At 42.2% G+C, this 23,944-nt stretch overlaps 1 protein-coding gene across 3 annotated transcripts in view; it reads left to right on the forward strand.

Annotated features, from left to right (window-relative positions):
* The first annotated feature begins 871 nt into the window (after positions 1–871).
* Positions 872–23,944, forward strand: part of NRP1 (neuropilin 1) — a 108,840-nt gene continuing 85,767 nt past the window's right edge. For 2 of the 3 annotated variants that reach the window (XM_030445779.1, XM_030445780.1), the window contains exons 1-3: positions 981–1,065; positions 1,275–1,758; positions 5,032–5,206. In XM_030445779.1, the coding sequence (XP_030301639.1) occupies positions 1,692–1,758; positions 5,032–5,206 (242 nt within the window). In that variant the 5' untranslated portion in view covers positions 981–1,065; positions 1,275–1,691. Of the gene's footprint in view, positions 1,066–1,274; positions 1,759–5,031; positions 5,207–23,944 lie in introns of all 3 variants that reach the window. The other variant, XM_030445781.1, reaches the window with a different exon arrangement.

Below are 23,944 nucleotides of genomic sequence, written 5' to 3' on the forward strand. Positions count from 1 at the left end.
TCCCCTGGTGCCACTGGGGGTGGGGGGTTGGTCAGAGACAGACATACAGTCCACTGTGGAGATTTCGCGCGGCATAGTCTCTGTGGGGAGCAGAGCCAGTCCCAGGAGGCTCCAGCAGATCCTCAGCCCCTCAAGAGGCTTCATGAGAGACAGACGAGGGGGGGGCAGAGGGGGGGTGCGAAGGGAGGAGAAGCAGCAACAGAAGCTGAGAGAAGCAGAAATGACAGCCAGACTGGGCAAGAGGGCCCGGAGGGAGAGGGTGCAGAAAGGTCCAACAAAGGTGCAGAAATTAAAAGAGGACAAGGGCGGTGGGTACAGGTGAGCCTGCCACCTGAGGGCCCCCTCACAGGGTGGTCCCCCATCTCAGCACACCACCAGCATGGCCAGCAGCCCTTATGATCACAGGGGAAAGTGGTGTCCCACTGGGGGGAACGCATGGAGTCCGAGGGACAAGTACAGGGGCGAGTGCTTGACTGCACACTTCAACTAAACAAAAAGAGCGGGGTTGGAGGGGTGGAGGGTGGAAGCAGCGTGGAGGCAGCAGAGGGGGAGGCCCGGGAGGGAACGGGGCCGGGTGCCCGAGGGGCACCGCGCAGGAAGCCAGCCGGGAAGTGGGCAGGGGTGCGTTTGTCTCCGTGTGGGGCCGGGGCGGTGGGCCCGCGTAGGGCAGGGCTGCGCGGGGCGGGGGGCGCAGGCGGGTGCCTCCGCCTGCATCAGCTCTACCTGCCGTGAGGAGGGAGGTCGCTTTTCGTCTCCCCCTCCGCGTCCCCCCGAGCCAGCCCCCGCCCCGGTTGAGTGTCAGGGCTGGGGCTTGCCGTGTTTGTTTGTTGGTTCTTCCGCGCTGCCAATGTCTTGGGGGGCTGAGAAGAAGGAGGAGGAGGAGGGCGGGGAGGGGGAGGGGACTGGGGCTTGGAAGACGGCGGCTCCTCGTCCTCTCTTATTGCCGCTGAGTTGCGCTCCTCTTCCTCAGGCTGCTAGCAGGAGCCGCCTGGGCGCTTCCCACTTCCCCGCCCGGCCGGGAGACCCTGCGGCAGCAGCGCTCCCGCTCGCCTCCCGCCGGGGCAGGTGAGTGCGGGGCGCTGGGCACCGCTGGGCATCACTGCCCCGGCCGGGCACCGACGGGCATCGACGCCCCGGGGCTGCCAGCCCCGCGGGAGCCGTGGCCGCGTCGCAGCGAGCGAGCGGGGCAGGCGGGGGGACACTCAGTTTGGCAAACTCCAGCGCCCGGCTTGTCCCCGCTCACGGCCGCTCTCTTCCTTCTCTCCTCTCCGCAGAGCACCCCCGCCCCGTCTCCCGGAGCTCGCCCCAGCAGAGCGCTCCCGAGGTTACAGCAGACGCGAGGATTTTTGTCTGTCTTGTTTGTGTGTTTGTTGGTTTGTTTTCTCTTTTGTTTTGGTTTTTTTTTCCCCCTCGTTTTCGTTTGGCTTTGTAGTCTCACTGGGAATGGCAGGGACAGCGGCGCCTGGAGAAGGAACAAGTGTGGGGAAAGGGAGAGGGAGCCGGAGCTAAATGACAGGATGCGAGCGACTTGAGGCACAGAAAGAAGCCAGCTTCCCTCTCTCTGCCCTCGGGACTGTCCTTGCGCACTGTGCTTTCCTCTCCTGACTCCGTCTGGAGGATTTAAGACCTAGGAAGAGTTGTGCGTGGAGGGCATTTTTTTTCCCCTCCTTTTCCTGCTGTCGGAAGGGAAAATGGATTGGGGACTTCTCCTGCACTGTGCAGCCCTCACCTTCACCCTCGCCAGGGCTCTGCGAAGCGGTAAGTGTCACGGTGTACGTCGGGTCTCAGCATAGGCAGAGGCTGTGGGGCTGTCAGAGTAGGGGACAGACAGTGGGGCATGGTGGGCGGTGAGGCAGGGACCAGCCTGAGCCCAGTTGTAAGGAACTTTCTGCCCCCTCTGGAGGAGGAGGCGGTAGGGTCCTCTCCCAAAGATCGCCCACCCTGGCATGGCCTTCCGACTTTACTTTCTGCTCTTTCAGGTTGCTTTATAAAGCAGGCTGGTCGTTTTCACTAGATCAGGACAGCCAATTATCCTAATAATGTTTCCTCCCATAGGCAATTAAACGAGTCTTGTTTTCGATATCTGAAAGACAATAAACACTTTAAAGGGAAGGCTTTATCTCCCCACACTTCCCTACCCCATTCCCCGTTTATATTTCCAAAGTGTAAAATTTCAGATTATCATACCTTTTACTAGCTCCGTGTGTGTACCTGCACACACAGGTAGTCTTCAAACAGAAAGCTCTCTAGACTACTCATTTTCCAAGTCTGCGGTTTACATGCAACTTGCTCAGTGCCAAGAGAGAGACTGATTTCCTCTGTGAAGGTTCACAACTCCCTTTCAGGAGAGGAATCCCTTAACAAATGACTAATGTAGCTAGTATAGTATCAGGTAGCCCTTGAAAACACAACTACTTAAAGCAGCGTGCTCCTTCTTCCCTGAACAATGCCAGGGCACTGTGAATATTTCACTGCATGATGCATTTTTAAAGACTGCCTAATTGTGGGACTGCTTGACGTTTAGCCCTTGCACATGAAACAGCTCATGTGAGCTTTCCTTTCCCAACAAACCCTGAGCAATTATTATTAACTAATTATCAAATATTTACTTTTGCCTGACTGGGTTTTCAATCAAAGTAATTAGAAAAAGAGAGCACCCTCCACTTATATATATATTGTTTTAATAAGGGACCGCAAGTGGAGTGTTGTGGAAGAGAGTATTAAGATCGCATTTTTTATGATGGAAGTTAATCTCTTTCCTAGAATGTTTTGAGGAGGCTGCTTAATTTAATGAGGATGAGCTGCCTCTTCTTGCACTGACGCTCAGGAGTGAAGGTGCTAGAGTTGGTGATGCTCTGAGAAGTGTACTCTGCTCAACCCCCCAGCCCAGGTGAAAGGGATGGGCAGCCACTTCCCTAGCTCCCACATAAACCAGGACTGCCCCCTATGAGGGGTGGGAGGAGGCCACCCTGCACTCCTGTTGATCATTTCTTGCCATTAAAAGAAGTAGGGTGGGTTGCTGGGCAGAAGCCTATACCGTGAGTGGTTAATGTGGTGGACCTGCTGGAGTCAAAAAGGCCATTAACCTCTCCTGTAGCCTACCAGACCTACTAACGCCACCTTCACCTATGTGCAGTACTAGTGTCTGCTAAATTAATTCATTAACCTTATTTAGAACTAATGGTCCAAAGTCATTAGAAACTGCTCTTCTTAATCAAGTGTGAGAGAGATTGCACAGAGCCAGGGAGTCTAGCAGACCGCATTATCTTATTACACTGTCACTTTCCCAGAAGTCGCAGATTAAGGAGCGCTGGTGGTAGTGAGTCCACCTCAGCGTCCTCTGAAGTGACTCTGTCAAGTGACTAGAAGCAGCACTGCTTTATTTCAGGCATTTAACAGATGCCAGACTCTGCCATGTTGTTTGCAGGGCTGGAGTGGGCTTAATGAGACAGGATCACTTTCTGAGTGTGCTTATACAGTGAGGAAAAGGTGAAATTCCCTGAGAGCCCCAGAGAGTGGATTAGCAAGATCACCAATGACAGCTTTTGAGCTTTGAGCTGCAATGTCTTTTGTTCTGGTCAGAGGAAAACAAGCTGATTTGCAAAGCGGAAATAAATAATAAGATAGCCTTTCCCAACAACATTTTTAGCAATATCTGGGTTTTGACCATATAGCTGAGTACATAATATCCCCTTCTCTCCTAATTTATGTCAAATAATTTCTATAAAGAGTGCAGCTTTATGCATTTTTGATGTGCATGTCCTCATTCATTTCCATTTGACCTGCTTTTTCTGTAATAAAATCCTGTACTTTTATAAATTCATGCTGAGAGCAAGGAATGCCATTTTGCTTTCGTAGAGAATGTTTTAGATACAGCACTGCAGCCTGTATATACCATTATTGGGATGTAGTGATATATAGCCTTGCTTTTTATGTGGACATTCTTCCTGTCTGTAGTTTACTGTCAAATTTTATTGCTCAAAATTAAACAATCAATGTGCAGAGAAAATTTTTATGCCCTGAAGATCTATAGAAAGAAATCCACAGAAATAAAAAAGTGGCAACACAAACCTCCTCTGGATAGTGAAGTGACTGACTGTGTAGATTGGATTTCTTGTTCCCCTTTGATTTTTCCTATAAACCTTAAAATGCAACCCTGACAATGCTGGCCAGTGGAGCAAGATGCAGCATAACATATTTCACAGTCACACTTAGTGGTTCTGGAAACTTTTGCAACTATTTTGCTATTAGAAATAAATCTTTGTTTTTGTTGGAAGGAGGAAGGGATAGAGAGAGGAGGAAAGGATGTTGTTCTGCTCCATTACTTTGATGCAGTCTCCAAGCATGAACAAACTTCCTTGAAGGAATAAATACTGGATGATTTCTGCTTCACTAAAACCACTTTGTTCTTTGCTATCCTGGGTTTGAAAAGTACAGATAGTTTCATCCTGCCTAGATTTATGGACTGATAAAATAAAGAGATGGTCTGCTGCAAATGAGCCTGAATCCACTGAGCCAAGCCCAGTGGTCAGTGACACAGACCAGGCTTCTCTCATAGCTAGGCAGGGGGTCAAATAGCATCCTTTTAGCTTTCCTCCCAGCTTTCCTTAAAACTTTGTACTTAAGAAGATTGTGTATTTGGCAATAAGTGAGTCTTAGACACCCTTCTGAGTCAACATTAACGCTGCTGTGAGCATGCAAGGTTTTAATACTTTAAAGGGCACTGTTTGCTCAGAGTGGGCAGTTCTTAAAAAAGGTAGTTTATAAATAGAGTATCTTCTGCTACCTGCTGCTTGTCCAGATGCAGGAGCTAAGGATGGGCAAGGAGAGGCAGGTCCCTTTCCGTTGGAAAATAGTAACTGAGTTGTCCACGTTAAAGGCATAAGGATGCAGCAAAAGTTTACTTGAAGAAGGCGGCAACACTTCCTCCCAAGCGCTCCCGCGGCGATCGGATGGATCGCTGCTGCGGGCTGAACCCGGGTGCCTGCCGGGGGAAACTGAGGAGGGCCGATCTCTTTGCTTCCCCTGCAGATAAGTGCGGCGACACGATCAAAATTGTAAACCCCGGGTACCTCACCTCTCCTGGCTACCCTCAGTCCTACCACCCCAGCCAAAAATGCGAGTGGCTGATCCAGGCTCCTGAACCTTACCAGAGGATCATGATCAACTTCAACCCCCACTTCGACCTGGAGGACCGCGACTGCAAGTAAGTGCTGCTGCCGCGCTACGGAGCGCCACGGCGCCACCTGCCGGCGCCTCGACGCCCCGCGGCAGCGGATCGGCCGCGGATTCCCCGCCGGTTCCCGCCGATTCCCGCCTATCCCCCCCCGCGCTGCGCCCCGCGGGGCTCCGCGCCCTCACCCGCCCCGCCGCCGCGCCCGGGGCCGGTTCCCGTCGCTGCCAAGGTTCCGATGCCGGTGCTTGCTGCGGCAAGAGGCAGGAAGCGCTGAGCTGAGCATTTTTCGGGGCGGGGGAGGGCGTGTCTGTGTGTGTTTTAAAAAGATCTTTGGGACTTTTTGACGTTTATAAAGTATATTTGAGTTCTGACCACCTGACAGGACAGGCAAGTGGATGATGGTGATGCTGGCATGTGGTGGGCATGTGATTAGGGTGAGGCAGCATTGCATGTTGGTTGGCCTGCTTGCTTTTTTGGAATAAGTCTGTAGAGTTTAAAAAAAAATAGAATGGTTCCATTACATTTTGTGTCCCCATAGCTACAAACAGCCTATGGCAGAAACAGGCAATTTATAAGCTGCCAAATCCTCTTAATGTAATGTTATTCTGGCATTTATTACCACCATTCCCATTCCGTTAAGGGGCAATGGGCTGCAGGACTGATACTCTGTATTTTTCCCTTTCTCCCCTTACTGCTGATTTACATCCAGTAGCTCTTCCTTCCATTCCTCCTGTAATACAACAGTGTCTTGGGCAGAGGAAGGGGATAGCTGAGGCTCCCTTTTCTCCCCTGTGCTGGCATTCCCTGTGATCACCTATTTCCAAGAGTGAGAAGGGAAGTCAGAGCCTCCCAGAAGCTGTTCTCCACTTTTTCCCAAGTCTGGAAACCACATAGCTTGCATGATGTAAGACCTGGTCAAATCATTCCCCTCCTCAGCATGCCTCTAAATTCAGCCTGTTTGTTTCATGAAGAAAATATTTTAGTGATTCATTTTTTAAAAATTTCCTGAATATCTTGTGTTTTTTCCTGCCCTTCTGACAACTGCAAGAGACAGTCATTATACATTAATGCTACCACTCAAGGTTTCCTCTGCCTGTCAGAAAGATTAAACTCAATAGCCACTGGTGTTTGGCATTTCATGATTCAAGATTTAGGATTTTACAGGTCTTGGCCCCATACAGTGATGTTCAGTGTCATCAACAGCAGTTGTAACAGACCATGAGTTTAAAGTGTTGGACTCAGAGAGGCAGAACAACTGTACTAAGCATTCAATTTCTACCATGCAGGTCTTTATTCCTATTATTTCATAAATTGTTTACTTAGATCACAATTATTGTTTTTCCTTATAATTAAGTTCTTCCATAATGCAGTGTGGTGCTTCATTGCTTTTGTGCTGTTTTTTATAATCTCTTATACATCAGCATTTCAGTACTGTAGTTGAGTGATAATGCAGGAAAACCCTGTGCTCATAAAACTAAACTGACTCTTCATTAAAATGAGTTTTTACTGTGGTGTTGGAGCTGCAGCTCATATTCACACCATATGTTCACATGCTGACTTCCCATTCTTTAATTTTTAATTTGTTGTACTCAGGCAACAATTCACTTCCCTGTGTCTTCTCAATACAAGTTTTTATTTCAGTCTGTGGGACAGTGCTAATGCTTTGAAATGTTTGACTCTCTTTGTCTCTTGGATAGAAATTAGTAAATTAAATCAAGGATATTTCAGTGTCAAATCTTTTTTGTTCCTGCTAGAATACATGTTTTTCCAGTGCTGTAAAACCAACATGGTCTTTGACAGGAGTAGTGTGTTGTAAGCATACAATTATTTGAAGAACAAGTGATCTTTGTGCCATCATGTTGTGCTAAACAGTGCAAGACTGAGCTGAACTGGGTCCAGGGAAGGGATTTACTCCCTCCCTCACTCCCTTGCTCCCTTCTCAATATTCATTGTCCACTCTCCCTCCCTGCATTATTTATTTCCCTGAAAGGGGGTTCGGTGCAGTAATGAGATGGTAGTGGATGGAAGAAAGTCTCTAAGCAGGGTTGTTTACATTGTCTTTGCAGCCTGCAATGGTTATGACTTTACCGTTATTTGGTCTATGTTGAAATGCTAATCTTCTAGGCTATGCTAAATTACTCAGCTGCTACTTCACTTACATTTAAAATTGCTCTTTTTAACTTGAGAGGAATTGTATTTGTGCCAAAAACTTGGGACCAGAATAATAGAAAATTATTTCAGCAACAGGAATTTGTCAACAGTCACTGTGGTTTGAAATTTCAGTGTCTGCTTACAAAATTCACATTCTTTGTACAAAATATTGAGTCCAATGGATGATTAATGCAATAAAACATATCACAATATTTTTTAGTTTTGCCACTAAGTACATTTTGATTTCTTAATATACTTAGTTTATTTGCAACTCGGTCTGGTATGTAGAAATGTGCAATTTAGGTTACACTCTAGTTTATTGAAAGGTTTAGCACTGGAAATTAATAAGCACTTAAATATGAAATGCAGATAGAAAATGAGAGATAGGGGAATTCGTGTCTGGGAACAAAAAATGCCCCATACAATTAGAGTAGACTAGAAGAGAAGATTAGCTTGCTGGCCTAGCTCCCAAACTCCTCTTTATAATGCTGTTCATTGCATCTTAGACCTTAGTTAGCGTTGAAAACAACTTTGATAACAAGAACCCCTTGAGCCTAGGGAGGGAAACAATGTGACTTTGGACAGGTTACTTTCTTGTTCTGTAATACCAGAAATAAAATCAAGAGACCTTATCTAACTTTTTAAAATATTACTCTATATAGAGGGCTAGTTGTATTGAAATGTAAAACTGGTGAAAGGTTGATTCTCAGAGGAGAATCAAAAGCAGCATATTTAAACATTAGCTGTACTGAAGCTGTTCCCAGTTAGTTTCTTTGTATTTGTGTTTGGAATTAATTTTTTTAATATGCCCTTGATTTACCTCCTTATTATGCTATCCTTTAATGAATAAGTATTTCTCAAATGAATCCTAATAATATTCATATATGTATTATTTTCTGATGATCAGAACCCTTTAAGTTGTTTTAAATTTAAAGCAAACATGGTGAAAATTCCTGTTTCTCTGGAGGCATTCCAAAGGACTCAACTTTCACAGTTTTGAAGAATAAAGACACGCAAATAATTAAAAATATGTTCACACAAGCTAGGTTCATCTAATAAAAAATCTTCTAGCCAGAACTACTGCACCAGTGTAATAGGAATACTGGGTCTCGACGGGAAGTATACAATCATGTTAACCACAGATTGTTATCAAGGATATACATAATGAAAAAATACACAGTCTCTTTTCAACTTTTAACTTTAAAGACTGTTATGCCTCCTCCTCAGGAGGCCAAGAAACAGAAATTATGGTTGTGCTTTAAGAGAAAAGTATTTTCTGTTTGTCATTTTGTCTTTTCTCAAGCAAGACCCAGTAATAGCCATGAATTTTTGGAGTCAGGAACACGGTTAAAATGAACAGAAGAGACAAAACATATGGCTACATATTAGTTAAAATGCTCCAGTGTTTGTTGCATGTGGTAAATGCTTTTCAGCACTTAGCTCAAGCTGTACAAGTCTCGTGTTGCTGAAGTATCCTACTGTGTAAATGTAGCCATCTTGAATCTAGTAAAACTTTATACCTCAATGATAAACAAGAATGTCACTGATACAGTACTTTGAATGTATGGAACTTTTCCGGTTTCCCAGCAATGCACACTATCAGCATGATAATTTATAATGGTTTGTGACAAATGTTGCTGAGCAAAGAGGTGTGTGGTTACATTCAGATCAGATGTCATTATCTAGGGAGCAATAAAAATTTCACAGACACTAGGTTAAAAACATTAAGAAAATGAATGTGAGGCTTCAGTAGAAAAGGGCTTAAGAAAGGTGGAGGGTTGGGTAGAGAAAGCCCAATAGTGGTTTCCTTACTGACAAATTATTGACTTTGTTGCCAGACTTGACTGTATTGTTTTACAAGGTTTTCATAGATATACCACACAGCACAATTGTTTTATTGGCCATCATTTATAGACGTAGAGAGTAAATATCATCCTTGCTTGACAATTATAGAGTGTTTACATAATGATGTCAAATCACTTGGAATGGAAAAATTGCCCATTTTGGAAACATTCAAGTTGTAGAAGGGGAGATGTCATAGATAATTACTCTTTATATTGCATTTGCCAGGGATTAGTTGCACTGATGAGATTAGAGCTGTATAGAAATTGCAGTCAGTTACAGAATAAAGAGCAAAAAATACCTATGTTTGTTTATATAGGAGAAAACAGCTCCTCCAGATTCTTGAGTAAGGAAGATTAGCTATCCAGACCTACAGAGTGAAACTGTAACCCCATAGAACTCCTATAGACCTTAATGATGTCAGAAAATCATCCATCCATTTTCTTTCTAAATAATGTCAATGGATTTATGCTATAAATCTGTAGGTATAACAAACTGAGGCTGGTAGAATAAACAGGAGCAAGGCAATCCATGGCTCAGCCTTTCTTTAGTTTCTGCAAGGTTTAAGCTTTCATTTGCTTTTGTCTAAATCCTGGTTCGTATTCTTCCATGCAGTGAGGTCTGCTTTGTGCAGCCTTTGTGCCTCTTCTTTCTCATGTGCAGGAGCAGTTTGAGCCCTTTGGGTTGAGCCAATGGCAGTAAGAGTGCACATGTCCTAGCTGCCCATCCAGAGGACTGCCTGTAAAGGACATTGCTGGGCTGCCTGTCCAGCCAGGGTCCTGTGAATGGCTGCACATACAATAGTTGCCTTCTGATGGCCCAGAGGTGCAGCTGGAGCCTGACTCCAGCCATCCTAGCCCTGAACTACTCCCACGAACTGCACCAAGGACATCTCAGAAGTGACGGAGGGTCTGGGCACAGTGCAGCCCCCTTGTCATTGAAAACAATGGGAATTTTGCCCTCTGCTTCCACAGAACTGTCTCCTGCCCTTAGTTGATCAGGGAAGTCTGAAGAAGACTGAGCCTCTGAGCTTTCCAGCAGAAATATGGTCTGGCCCTGCTGCTCTGGGAATCAGCAACAGGCTTTGAGAGATTTGCCTCAGGGCGTGGTACCCAAGAGAGGTGGGAATGCCCACTCCACACCGCTGAGGGCTGGTGAAGGACCAGCCATGCTCCCTTATTTGATCTGATTTTACTTAATTAAATCACCCAGCCCACACACCTCGACACAGCCATGAGCAGGATATGGGGCCCAGTGCTCTGGGAAGGGTGTATATAGGCCAAAGGGGCAGCTTCTCCACCCCTTTGTCTCTCAAAAATCTGTCCCTCAAGAGCTGTTTAGTGTAACTGAGAGATTATTTGGGAGTGCTAAAGGGATGAAGTGGGCCATCCTTCATTCTGTCCCCAAACCAAGAAACAAGTATTTTTTGCATAGTTAGGAGTGAGTCATTGCAGTGGATTCAGGGGACTTGTGATATCTTATGTTTCTGGATGCAGTTTGAGGACATTTCTCTACTTTATATAAAGCACATGAAAAGTTGTCTCATGGGGAGTGTGCTGCAAGACTCCAGACAGCCCTGCTGGTGACCACTGCTGTTTGATACCCTCTAGAAAGATACACTAAGCCAGGTCTAGGAAAGGAGTCAGCCTAGAGCCTGCTCAGAATCAGGGAAGAAAAACACAGTAGACATAGAGCATGTTACCACACATACACACACAAAAATATTAGATTTTCTTAACTTAAAGGTTCTGGATCATGAAAGTACATACAAGTACACGCTCTTTGCTATTCAGTATTTGTGTACAAATGTCAAATGCAAGTGTCTAAAGATAATGCTGGTATTTTATTATGCTTTAGGGATTAAGAGTTGAAAGAAGTCGAAAATTATATTGTTTTTCTGATTACACAGTGTAATAAACTGATTCTTTCATTGTTTATCTAAGCAGTTAACTCTTGTGAAAGTCTCTATTGTCAAAATGTCTAACAATAGCTTTCTTTACAGTAGTGGTTTTTATTTGAGTTTTCTCAGGAAAAGGCATTAGGGAAAACATGACCAAACTGCCTGGTCATAGCTAGAGAGTCTGTACTGGCCTGCATTTAGGGCTGAGGTGTTGGATGCAGAGCCTGGTTTTTCAGTCTATGTGTGTGGGTGCTTTCCTGGCACAGTAGTCTTGACCTGGGTGTCTATAGAGTAGGATATTAAAATTATAATCGCAATCATATACAGGTGTTTCTATTAATCCAGACAGTAAAGTGACAGTAAAGTGGAGGATTCTGTGTTGCCTGTGACACAGGCTGTGTCTGTGACACCCTTCCGACAGAAGAAAATCTGAGGGTCAAATATGGATTCCCATTAGCCTAATCCCTCATCTTTTCTCTGGACAGAGATAGACAAAGTCACAACAGAGGACTTAGTCCTTTCTAAATTGACACCCAGATCCGTTGGCATTAGCCTCATGAAACACTCAATATGTTTTCTGTCCATCCTACCCTGCTCCACTCCCCTCCCCTCTCCTGTGCTAATGTAATTGAAATCAAAATGTGTATGTTGCTGAAAATTAGCTTCTTAATTACAGTTTATTGCAATCTATAACATTGGATCATAACTTGATAATTATGATGTTGAGATTTTTATACAGCTGATGTAAAACCAAATTCAATTATTTTCTTTTGTAGTATTTCCAAAGAAAGAAATTATGTTTGAAAATTGGATGTACATGCACTCTTAATTATATGTCTAGATTTCTGTATCACACAGAACTAGCTATGTAGGTATATATGTTACATGTACTTCTTTAATACTGTGTATACATACACACATTCATGCATATAGTATAGATTTCTTAGTTTATGTAGAAGTTCCTGAAGTAAATCTACTAATTAAAGCGCTAATGCCCATCTTAAGGCTGATAATGCAGTATAAAGAGAAAAAGAGACAGGATTAGTGTTCAGATCATGTTCCAAATGCCTCTTAATTGGGTGTTTGTAATCAATCCTGATTGCAAGAGGCAGTGGTTTGGCAGAATAAAGAATGAAAAGGGCTTAGTGCTACTATTTTCCTGTTAGTTGACTTGGCCGCAGTATTTAGGTCAGTATCCAGTGTCAAACAAGGTAATTTTGTCAGCCTTAGTGATCCTCGTAAAACATATAAAAATCTTTCCTAATTTATGTTTTCAAGAAAAAAACTCTCCTAAGCTAGACAGTTGTTTTTATCCAGAATCTGAAAGTGTTTTCAAGTGAACCACAGAAAAGACTTTGTTCTCCTGGCCTCCATCCACCACCAACTTCTGAAATCAGGTCTGAGTTCACTGTGGGTTTTTCATTGCATTGACCTTGGCTCTTTTCTCACCAAGCCACAGTTTTCCATCACAAAACGACAGAGCTTGGTATAATGGTTATTTCTTTATCCCAAGTAACCAAACAATTTTTTAAACAGAGTGACAGATTTCCCTCCTGCACTGTGGGAAGCAAGCACCTGGCCATTTCCAAATAGAGTTTTAATGAACTTCCTGAAGGAGATTTGACAGAAGTTTAATAAGTTACCTGCCAACTTTTGGGGAGCATAGGTCATTTGCTTTTCTCTATGAGTTCACAAAAAATGTGAGAGTAACCTCCTTCCCAAGCACTAAACTTCCATGGAGGAAATTGATTTTCATGGGCAATAGTAAGGGTTTTTAAAAACATAACCTCAAAAAATTACTTCTGATTGTTTCTCACACATAAGGCGCTATGAAGCTTTGTGATCCACAAAGCTGGTTGTGAATTGTGTGAGTTATATCATAATTCATTTTAACAGGAAAGGACTGTACATATTTAGACTCATCTTGCATGTTAATAGCATTACAAGTATTTTACGTAATGCTATAAAATGAAGAATTTAGATGGCTCAAAAGGACCATTGAGAAAATATCTCCATATGTGGAAAAGAGACCCATTTGACATGGTGATTTCTTCCAGAAGCAACTGTACACATCCCAGAAGCACAGTAACCAGCTGTTGTACAAGAGAAATTGGGAGGTTATCTTCTGCCTTCCACACTAATGTGAAGCTGCAGAGGCCACATGCCCTATGCCTCCCCAAAATACAGATGGACCGAGCCTCACACTGAATGCGAGTCTGGGTTACTCCCTTCCTTACACTCACAGCATCTTGGGCTCCATTACACTTTGCACTGTGGGCTGCTCTCTCTGTGCCCCCATATGAACACAGAGTCCATCAGAGCTGTGGAGTGGGAGGGAGGTTGGAGCACCCCACTGCAGGGAGGGCATGCACTGCCCTCACGTCTCAGCCCTGTACTGGGGCCATGCCACACTGCTTTTCATGACAGAAAAGAATATTGTGATAGTTGGTTGTTTTTTTTTTTTACAACACTCCTTAAACTGCAAGTTGGTAACCTAGAGAAAAATAGAGAGATATATTCACACCCATATGCTTATTTTGTCTTGAGCTTCTAGGAGTGCTCTCTTACAGCCAAAATTTTTCTCATCATATTCACATACACAGTCCCTCTGAAGTCAATTAAAACAGCAGACTCACTTCTGATAATAGCTAGAACATACATTTATGGCACCACAGAAATTAATAGTTCCTTTTTTGTATCAATGGAATTCAGATGCTTGCAAAGTAGTTTACAATACAGTAGAAAATCCAGCTTCATTCTTTTTTGTCCCCTTAATTCATAAATCACTGTAAATAAGTTATCATTTCTTCTCCAGAATCTTAGTTCATAGTAGTGAAGATGTGTGACAAGTTGCTAAGTGCAGGGCTAAAAACCAAAGTTTGCATTGTTGTAGGATCTTGTGCCAATTTGTCATTAAGCCAGACAACTTTCTAACGACTTTCCTCTGATGTATTCATCTGTAACAAGGGAAGCAGATCAGCAATTTAGAAAAGGTTTAGCTTGAACACCATGCAGAAATAAGCTACGCTGCCTATTTCCATAGCAATCACTCCACTTTGCCAGATGCAAAATGAGTGGCTTACATCCCTCATGCTAAAAACCCTTCTTAGAAGAAATCCTAGGCTGTCGCTCCATTTAAGTAGCTTCAGTTAAGTCTGGAAAAATATGCAAAGGTAGCTCTAAAATAAAAGCTCTTTTTTTCTTTTTCTGTTTAACGGCCATCTTCATAATCTCTTTTGGAGACAGAGGCATAATATGTATTAACATCTCAGGCATATGTTCTAGTTGCTGAGTGGTTTTCTGCATTCCCACAAAAGCCCTTAGACTTAGTGTCACAATTTTATAAACTTTATCTATTTGTATATTCTTACCTAGGCTAAAATCCAAAAGTTCTTTACGTGCAATTACAACAGACAGTTTAGGTTCATTTGCTTGGATTTTAGCTGGGAAGCAGTTAAAGCAGGTGCACATTTTCAGTACTCCATATAGTCCTATGTTCTGATTAATTTCAAAAGTTTTCTGTTGTGTTTCAATAGCACATAGACTATATAATGTAAGGATATAAAATAGATACAGGACTACATTGAGCTGTGAAGCAAGTGAAGACAGTTCCACTGATGCCAATAGTGGTGCACTTGCTAATAGCTCCAACACAAAATACCATAAGTATATTGTATTATGTTCCAGACTGGTTTCCATTTTCATTTATCCTCCACAGCTATACTAGATGATGGCTTTCCAATAGTATAATAGTCTTCTTTATCTCATTTCTCTGACATCATTTGCAAGTTCCTTATTACTCTTGAACAGTGTAGCTAATAGTGCTCAAATTGCTTCTCATTCTTCCCATCATAGCATGTCATTATTCAAGAAACCAGTGCTCTTCAGCCTTTCCCATAAAAATAGCTGTCCCCCAAACTAAACTTAAAACTTGCTTGCAGAAGCCAGTCTCACATTTCCCAAGTAATTAGGGTCTTTCTACTGGCTATTATATTTTTCCCTGTACATTTTTACACTTTTTAATTAACAGTGCCCTTGTACTACTTGAGAATCTTTGTCTTCTAAGTCTAGTCTTCATATGATTTAATGCTTTCAATTAAGGTTTTGTTTGTGCATAGATAAAGCAATTTGGCACGCAGTGGAGGATACATGTATTCTCATATAAAGATGGCTTATGTCAGTACTTCTGCAGAAATAAACCTTGCTAGTGTCATCAGTTTGTAGCTGGGACTGCACTGCTTTATCTATAATAGTGTCTGAAGTAAAGAAATGTAGCCATATAAAAGAGCTAAAGTGGCTTTAAAAACAATGTGTAGATCTAATTCTGTATTAAATACCCAGTCACAAATGCTAGTAGAGCTTTTGGGATACGGTATTAGCTGTATTTGTTAGCAAAAATTAATGAGATTGCCCTACTGATTGCAAGTTGCAAATTGCAATATATGTGTGTATACATATCGGGGGACTTAATGCCACATCCGCTTTTTTTCCAGCTTTTACTCTTTGAACAAAAGCTTAGGCAAACTGTCTAAGGTAAGCAGTTCCTCTGCCTGCTGTAACTTACAGTTTCCAGGAAGTTTGGGATTTGTTGGTTTCTTTTTTTTTTTTTTTAACTTGTCAACTAGGCAGCTAGATAAATTACTGTGGTGTGACCTTCAAGAACCTTGCTTACTCCATGAAAATTGTCCATATGCACACTCTCACCCCATGGTAGTTCACATGACATGCAAGGTGGTTTATCCCTTTTCTTAGTTATTTCTTCCCCCACCCCCAATGTTACAATGTGAAAACATGCTGATAGGTATAACTGCAGCTCATCTGATACTCTGAAATCAAACTGAGTGCTCTGAAAATAAACATCTGATCATCAGGTCACTTTTGCATGTCCCTGTATGCTCAGCATAGAAAGGAAAGTACATCCTTCCTTGTCACATCCCAGCGTCAGTCATCTGAAAGATATTAGATTATTTTGATTTAAATACATAAAGAAAGGAAGCTGGTTTTCATGGGCAGTATTCCTAATTTGTCCAAAAATCATTCTACTGAAGTTAGTGGAGAACACTGATTTATATCAGCTGACTGAGGTGCTGACTCTACATTTCTACAGTTCCCAAGAAATCCTCAGAAGAAAGGTCAGTATTGTAGCTGAAATGGCATTAACTCAGAGTAAAGCCAGTTAAAGTTTTGCCATTCAGCAAGATAAGACTTCAATACTCCTGCAGAATGAGTATCAGATTCTCAAAAGTAGGTGGAACAGAGACCAAAGTCCTTCTGTCACATATACAAACCTTTATTTCCTCTAGCAGCTTTAAAGAAGTACATAGGATTAAGTGCTAGGGTACTATGGCTGTTTACAGGGCCAATACTCTCATACTGCTTGATCTTGGGCCAGTCAATCATCACCTCTGTGCCTCAGTTTCCTTAGAGAGGATAAAATTTCCCTGGTTTGCAAATATCTGAGTATACTCTTAGTACTGTTAGTGAAGTCCTTAGGGAATTCAGGGTGGAAATGTAGTATAGTATAATAGTTATTTGTCATTGTTCTGTGTTTGTTCATCTTCTAGCTGCTAATTTTTTTTAACAATATGCTGCTGTGTAAAAATGCATATGGCAGTCTTTTGACTTTCAGAGAGAAGTGTTATCCAAACAAAAATAAAGAATAGGACTCATGTTCACAGGAGACGCATTATCCGTTATGAGAAGAATCTGTAACAGACACAGCACTAACTCAAAACTGAGCCCCAAACTGCATCCAAATGCAAGCAATTTCCAATGTGTGCACATTGCCAGGACAAAACCAGGCCATTCTGCAAATGCAGCATACCCTGAGGAGTTGTGAACCGAGCAGCAGCAATGCTAATGGTTGTCTTCTCATGTGCAGTGAGGGAAAGCAGCACTTTAGAGCCGCCTTGGGCAGCTGTTAAGTTATTCATTCCTAACTTACTTCTATAAATCTGTTACTGGGTGGAAGCAGATGACACAAAGATTTTGGACCTGCTCTGTCTGCTGTCGGGGGAGCATTCCCAGTCCTTGTATGTAGGGTGAAATTCTGGCTTCCTTCAAGTCAATGGCATAATATCTGCCAAATCTCACTTGGACTGAAAAAACCCCATTATTTTAGGCTCCAGGAAAATCTTTCTTGAAGAGTACTTCTCTGGTACCAGTGTACCTCATAGAATTTTTCTTAGTTTGGACCTTACTTTCCTTCCAGTGCACACAGTGCGTGTAAGGGAGGAAAGAGCCCATCTGTTTTTAAATGCATTTGTACTACTAGAACAAAGACCCCAAAAAATCATAAAATAAAATAAAAGTTTAAAATTCTATTGTTAGAGTACATATAGTGCATGATGTACTGTGCTAGGTCACCTACCTAGTTTCTTGACCTCCTTTCAGACCATTTCAGCGTCTTCTGTGGTTTGCTTATTCCACCTGATGCTTTGTCTTCCCTACCTCCTCTCCATAAGTGATGTGAAAGCTCACACTCTTCTGAGAAAAACACAATAGTTTTCTTTCTCAGTAATGTTCACTCCAAGCTTTGGACATCATAAATCATGCCTCTAAAGATTGTGAAACTTCTGAAAATCTTGCATCTCAAAAAGTACTTTTGGTTTCTTTTTCAGTTTCCACCTAGCATATTTTGGGAGATTTCCTCTGTGATAGTTATAGCCAGAAAATTCCTCCACTGCAAATGAGAAATTTGACAATACCTTGGTATCATCAGCTGATACTTTAAACTTTGTGACCAAGTTTCATTATACTCATGATAAAAACCATGAGAGCTGGTAATGATGGATTCTTGCTAAAGTCCCAACTTCCTGGTGCTATTTCTTTAGTCAGTCACAGTCCTGAAACTCCCACTCAAGTGATAGACTTCCAGGAGGAGAAGAGAACTAAAAAATAATTTATATTGATTTGACTGCTTTACTATGTTTCTCCCCCCCCTACTGCTTGATCAAAACTTTCAGAAATCAAATTTTTTTCCAGAAAAACAAACAAGCAAAAAATCCCACCCACAACAACAACAAAACCCCTCTGAGTTTACCACCTTTTTCTCTTAGTGCACACAAAATAGTATTGAGAGTCCTGTTGTCATGGAGGCTAAATGCTTTCTTGGCTTCAAAGACAACTTACACCAATGAGAAAAAAAATAATTGAAAGCTATTAAACACAAGGGCATGACTTTTGCCTGATCTGCAAATTGCTGGCATATTTGGGATGAAGATCACCGTGGCTGCTGCAGGATCCTTACACTGTCCCACTGATGTCTCCTGGCAGGCATGTTGGAGATAAATGAGGTGGACTGACACCAAAAATCTTTTCTTATGCTATATTTTTTTAAGGTGTTGTGCAGGCTTATGTTTTCAGAGAACTGCATGAAAATACTGTGCAAAATAGCTATCACTGGCATTAAGGGTCCTATCTTCCTCCTACCTATACCATATTTATGCCTGCGTGTTTGTAGTGAAATCAGTGAAGTTGTGACTGACACTTTGTATTTCTTTTGCCGTTTGGATCTCTCCCTGCTGCAGTTAAGGAAGCTGCAGTGGGCCTAATCTGATGTGCACAAGCTGAGAAGTGGCCATATAGCTCTAAACTCAGGGGCTATTCTGAGGGCAAAATTAATTTTCAAACTTTTTTTATAAACTCAAGGAAATCTTAATGTCTTTTTTCTTTTAGTACTTTAAAATAATAATCCCAAACTGACCTGGGAGCTATTACTCAGTGAGCACTGGCCCCTTAGAAGGTTTCAACTTGTCAAGTTTAGCCATTTTTGAACGCATAGAGGAAGTCATTAAGGCACATCAGGCTGCTGATTGCTATTAAACTCTGCAGAGAGTTCTGTGTAAAAATCAATGTCATAACAGGGCTACAAGAATCTAAAAGGCAGGAAAAGCATTTCTTTACCCTCTGGTAACTCAAAAAATGGATTACTAGATTTTGTGAAACCTGAAAAAAATATCATCTATGAGCTTGGGGCCAAATGTAAACCTCTGTGACAAAATAATACAGCTCAGAAAGTTCTGAGCTTTGTGGAAATGGGATTATAATAGAACTGTCATTGCTGTAACCTCAACTGTATGTTTCTGTGCAGGAAAAATCTCAGACATCTGCACATACACACATGCACGTGCTTATTTATTATATCCCAAGGAGCACCTTTTGTGCTGTATTGTTACTAAGGAACTTAGAAAATGCATTTTTAGTAAAGTATGATCTTATACAGCTTTTGCCAGAAAAGTACTACAACAATTTTCCAGAGCAGCTCAGTCCCAGCATCAGCAAAAGTGTTACTTGAATGTCTGGTGGGTTTTTCTTGTATGGGAACTGCACTGGAAAATGCAACTCAGTTTGCTACTAGTTGAAGAACTTTGTATAAAAGACAATTTTCATGGGTAAAGCTAATTTAAATCATACTAGGAAGTTATATTGTAAGCATGTAGTATATAAACCAGGCAAAGTCCATTGTCTGGCTCAGAGGCCAATTGCTATGGCTTAAATTCAAACCATCCAGTTCTCTTTCTCCAGAAAGAGGAGTGATGGCATTCAGTTCAATTTTAGGAATGAATTTTCTTCAATTTTTCAGGATAAAATGTCAAAACATCATTTTAATTTCATTATTTTTCTTTGATTCTTAAAATAGAATAGAATTTTTCTGAGCTGTATTAAACTTGCTTCATTCTATCACAGGATCATTTGGGTTGGAAAGGACCACAGGAAATAATCTCATCCAATTTACTATTCAAAGGAGAGGCATTTTATATTATAGGAAAGCTAAAATGAAGCAATCCATATAAACTCAAATGTTCCCATAAAATGAGAGATGACCTAGTTAGGATATTTCAGAACCTTTATTTCATGGCCTATCCCAGCCTTTCTGTTCAAGTAAATGCTTGTTTCTCACCAGCTCTCTTTATTAATTTTAAAATATTCCATTTCACACTCTTCTTGAAAAGAAGGTTCCCTTATGTTTTTTCTGTTATAAAATACATGGAAATATCATGTAGGATTGATCCACCTTAGGAGGAGGGGTGAGGGGTAGTGCCATAAGCATGTCACAGAATCACTAAATAAGAATGTTTTTGATTGGAAGAGACCTCCAAGATTATCCAGTCCAACCTTTGACTACATGATGGCTTCAGGTTCCCACTGGGTCATGGTCTGCTGCCTCAGATAAGACCAGAGGAAATATTTCTAAACCCAAAAACATGAGGCTGAGCCACCACAGTATCAGGGCTCAGAGCAGTCAGGACTCAGGACCAAAATCCCCAGTTTTCATTACTGTGTATGGTCGGAATTTGCTGAAGCAAGGGGGCAGGTTGTGGATCATTTGCCCCGCACAATGCTGAGGATGGAGTCTCCTACACTCTCATTAGAGCAGGGGAAAATCCACTTTCCTTGCATGGATAATTTGGAAGTTATGAATCAGCCTGTTGTTTTTATTTCAGAGGAGTACAGACGAGTTGTGTAAAATGAGGCTGCTGCCTGTCTGTCAGGCAGCTGTAGTTTTTTACCCTGCAGCCTCTTTTAATATGCATTCCTGGAAAACTCTGAAGCAGTCACAACTCTGCACTCAGAGATTAGAGCAGATCTCATTGTTGAGCTGAGGACTTCACTTGTGCATCTCCCTGGGCTTGATGCAGCCATTAAGCATCCTGACCCAGTAGCTACAAAACTAAGTTGGTGTCCAAGTTAAAAGGCACTGTAAAAATATGCTCTCAAATCATCTGTATTTGAACAGAGATTAGTATTTTCTTGCAGTGTATCCACTTTTTCAGGTGTTAAGTAGACCATTTGCTGTCTGCTGTTTTTTCAGGTTTTTCAAAGTAAGTGCTGAAGGCTATTCCAGCCTAGCTCTACAGTGTTTTAAAGCATGAGAGACAGTTATCTGCAGAAAAAAATCCCCATCTCTCAAATAATTAGCAATTATCTGTCAGAAAAGCTTCTGAACCAACTACAGTTAGAAAAACACTTTTCATCTTTGGCTTTTTCTGTCTCCCTGTTTCACTCTGCTCTTCGCCTCCCTCCCACCTTTTCCCCAGCATTTTCTGAGCAGCCCTTGCCAAGGGAAACACTGATGAAAGTAACTTTTAGTGGCTGAGCAGTTCCCTTCGTCACCTCCTCCCTATCCGCCCTCTCGATTGCAACAGACATCTGCCTTTGTACACAACGTGTCTGAGTCCAGCAGAGACATTTTATGTTCATTGTTTCTCCAAAATAAATAAAAGCAGCACAGACGATCTGAACTGGCTGTAGACATCCCATTGCTAATACTGGAGCTATGCTGGTAATTGCTAATAATGATGCAGTTTTTCAGCATGGAAACACTGTTCTAGCTGTAATGTGGGTCTGGCTTGAATAAAGTGACACAGATGTTAACATTATTGCATATTCCTTGCTCTTCTTCTGTAGTGGAAGTTAAAATTTTACTGTGGGAAAAAAAACACCATTCCTACATTTCCTTCAGTTATTTCTTCAATATTGTCACCACTGGCATGCTTGATTTCTGAACTGTGTCAGTGCCACCTAAGGAACTCGAAGAGGACCCAGCAAAGTGCAGAGAAGCAATTGTTTCCACTTGGCAAAGGAAGCACTTAGATGCTATTTGACAGAATTGCATTTGCCTCCCTTGGCAGGGATGACCCATTTTGGTCACACGCAACAGCCAAACAACAAACAGCCAATTTGCAGTAAATCAGACTTTAAACATCTCTGTAGCTGCTATCTGAAAGAGTGGTTGTGGAGTCCTCTCTCACGAACCAGAGCTCCCACATCTGTACCTCAGCCATCTGGGAGTGCTTCAATGCCTTTTTGCAGGCTGCAAACAGCAGGAACACATGCTTTGTGGGCCAGCTCCTGGGTTTCAGCCTTCTTTGGTGCCCACAAAGTACGTGCTCCTCTGGGAGTGCCCAGCATCCTCCATGCTTATGTGCACAACCAGCACCCTGGTGAGCCAAAACCAGTGGAAGCACACACTGCTACTTTGGCCTGACTGCAACATGTTTCCTCTGAAAGGTGTTTGTAAAGCTGTGGCAGCATGTCAAAGATAAGAGAGGCAGGAATTGGTTATATTTGCCAAGCGCCTGCCTTTGTTGGCTCCATCCGTCAGAGCAGCCACCCTCACTTTTGAAGTCTCTGAACTTGTTGCGTATTCATCCACAAAAATCCCTAGCTCACCCAGACCCAGAGTGTCAGGGCCAGAGCTGTCCTTCCTGCAAGATTAGGTCACGGTGTTAGATCAAAGTCCTACTATGCCATTTCACACCACGTGGCTGCAACAACCAGCCAAGTTTCAAGTCCCAAGCACAGGTGTCTAGTAGTTGTACGATGCACACATGAAAGTTAGAGCTAGAAGCCAAACTTACAAGATAAGTTTTGTCTTTTTCCCCAGCATTACACCTTTCTCATCTATCTATATATCAGCTTTGGCAATTTACATTTCAGAACATCACTGCTCACATCTAAAACTTTCCTGTGTGTCTTTCTTTTGCAATTTTCTCTCTTCATCTGACAATTCAAAACTGAAGTTAACAATGCCCTTTTAAATAACTGAGAAAGAGTGATCCACCAGAGAGTCTTCTTCCTGGCAAGAGAAGTGCTGGGAAGTGTTAATTACCATGTGGTGGAAATATGTAGCAGAAGGCAGTGTGTAGGAAATAAACACAGTGTATTTGCTGTAGAGTTGCCATGTAACTGGAAGTACAAGGCACGAGCAGGGGTGATTAGCAAGTGTCATTGAAAAATGATGAGAAAAATAGTGACAAAGTTCAGAAAGAGCACCTAATTTCACCTAATTCTTCCTTCCAAAAGATGCTTGTCTCCTCTAAGCTGGATATCTGGGCTTCTCCTGTGGCTTACAAGGAGGCAGAAGATACCTGCAGCAAAAATACTTGACACATTAAGATTGATCACTAGGATAAGTCATTCTTTCAAGGTGCCTTTATCTCTCTTCCCAGACTACCACTGGATAACTAGCTCAGAGCATCTTCCTGGGTTTTAGACTGCTACTGTGAGGTGAAATAAGTTCCATTCAGAGTCCTCAGAAATAGCTGCCCAAGGTGGCCAGGAAAGATGTCAGACTTAGATAGCTGCAGAAGCTCATTTCTGTCATGATGAACACAGAGCTGATTGCTAGGCTTGGTACAGCATTGCCCATGGCAATGAGGTAAAAAAAATCCTGTGACTATTTGGAAATTGTCGTGTCACAAGCTTAATGCACAACAAGCAGTATCATTGGTTTACAAGTGAAAATGAAAACAGAAGATGAGGATAAGAACATCTATTTTTGTTCATATTGAAGTAAATATTCAAGAACTGAAACTGCTATCTAAAAATATGTCACATGTTGAGGTACTTGCAGTGTAAAATTTCAATTGCTTGGGCAGTGTTACCTGCAGCTTCTGTGGCTTGGCTAAAAGTGGTTTTGTGTCTCAGTGGAGCAGTCTGGCAGACCTGTGCTCACTGGTCTGTGGTGTTCCAAGTCACTGCTGCTAACCACATGCACCACAGGAGGACTCTTGTCAGCAGTTAGAGATCCTCTATAGCAAAGAAGCTACTTGACAAGACATAAAAATATGAGCAACATCCCTGAAGTTGAAGGGAATGGAAAGTAGAATACCAGAGTGTTAGTGTACTGGAAGGGAATGGAAAGGAAGATACCAAAGTGTAACTGCGCACAACATAGGCTGCTTAATTCAGCAAGTCCAGTTCATTCAGCTGAGCTTCCTCATTCTTCTTTTAGAACACTCTCACCCCTGCTTAACATATGCTTGAACTTAATATAATGTAGCCAACAGGTGCTTACAATTAGACAAATGCTTAGTAACATGACTAAATTAAGACCCAAATATTCCTGCTTCAGCACGCAAGCAAGACTG

The sequence above is a fragment of the Calypte anna genome, chromosome 2 (genome assembly GCF_003957555.1).
Source record: "Calypte anna isolate BGI_N300 chromosome 2, bCalAnn1_v1.p, whole genome shotgun sequence".
Classification (NCBI taxonomy): domain Eukaryota; kingdom Metazoa; phylum Chordata; class Aves; order Apodiformes; family Trochilidae; genus Calypte; species Calypte anna.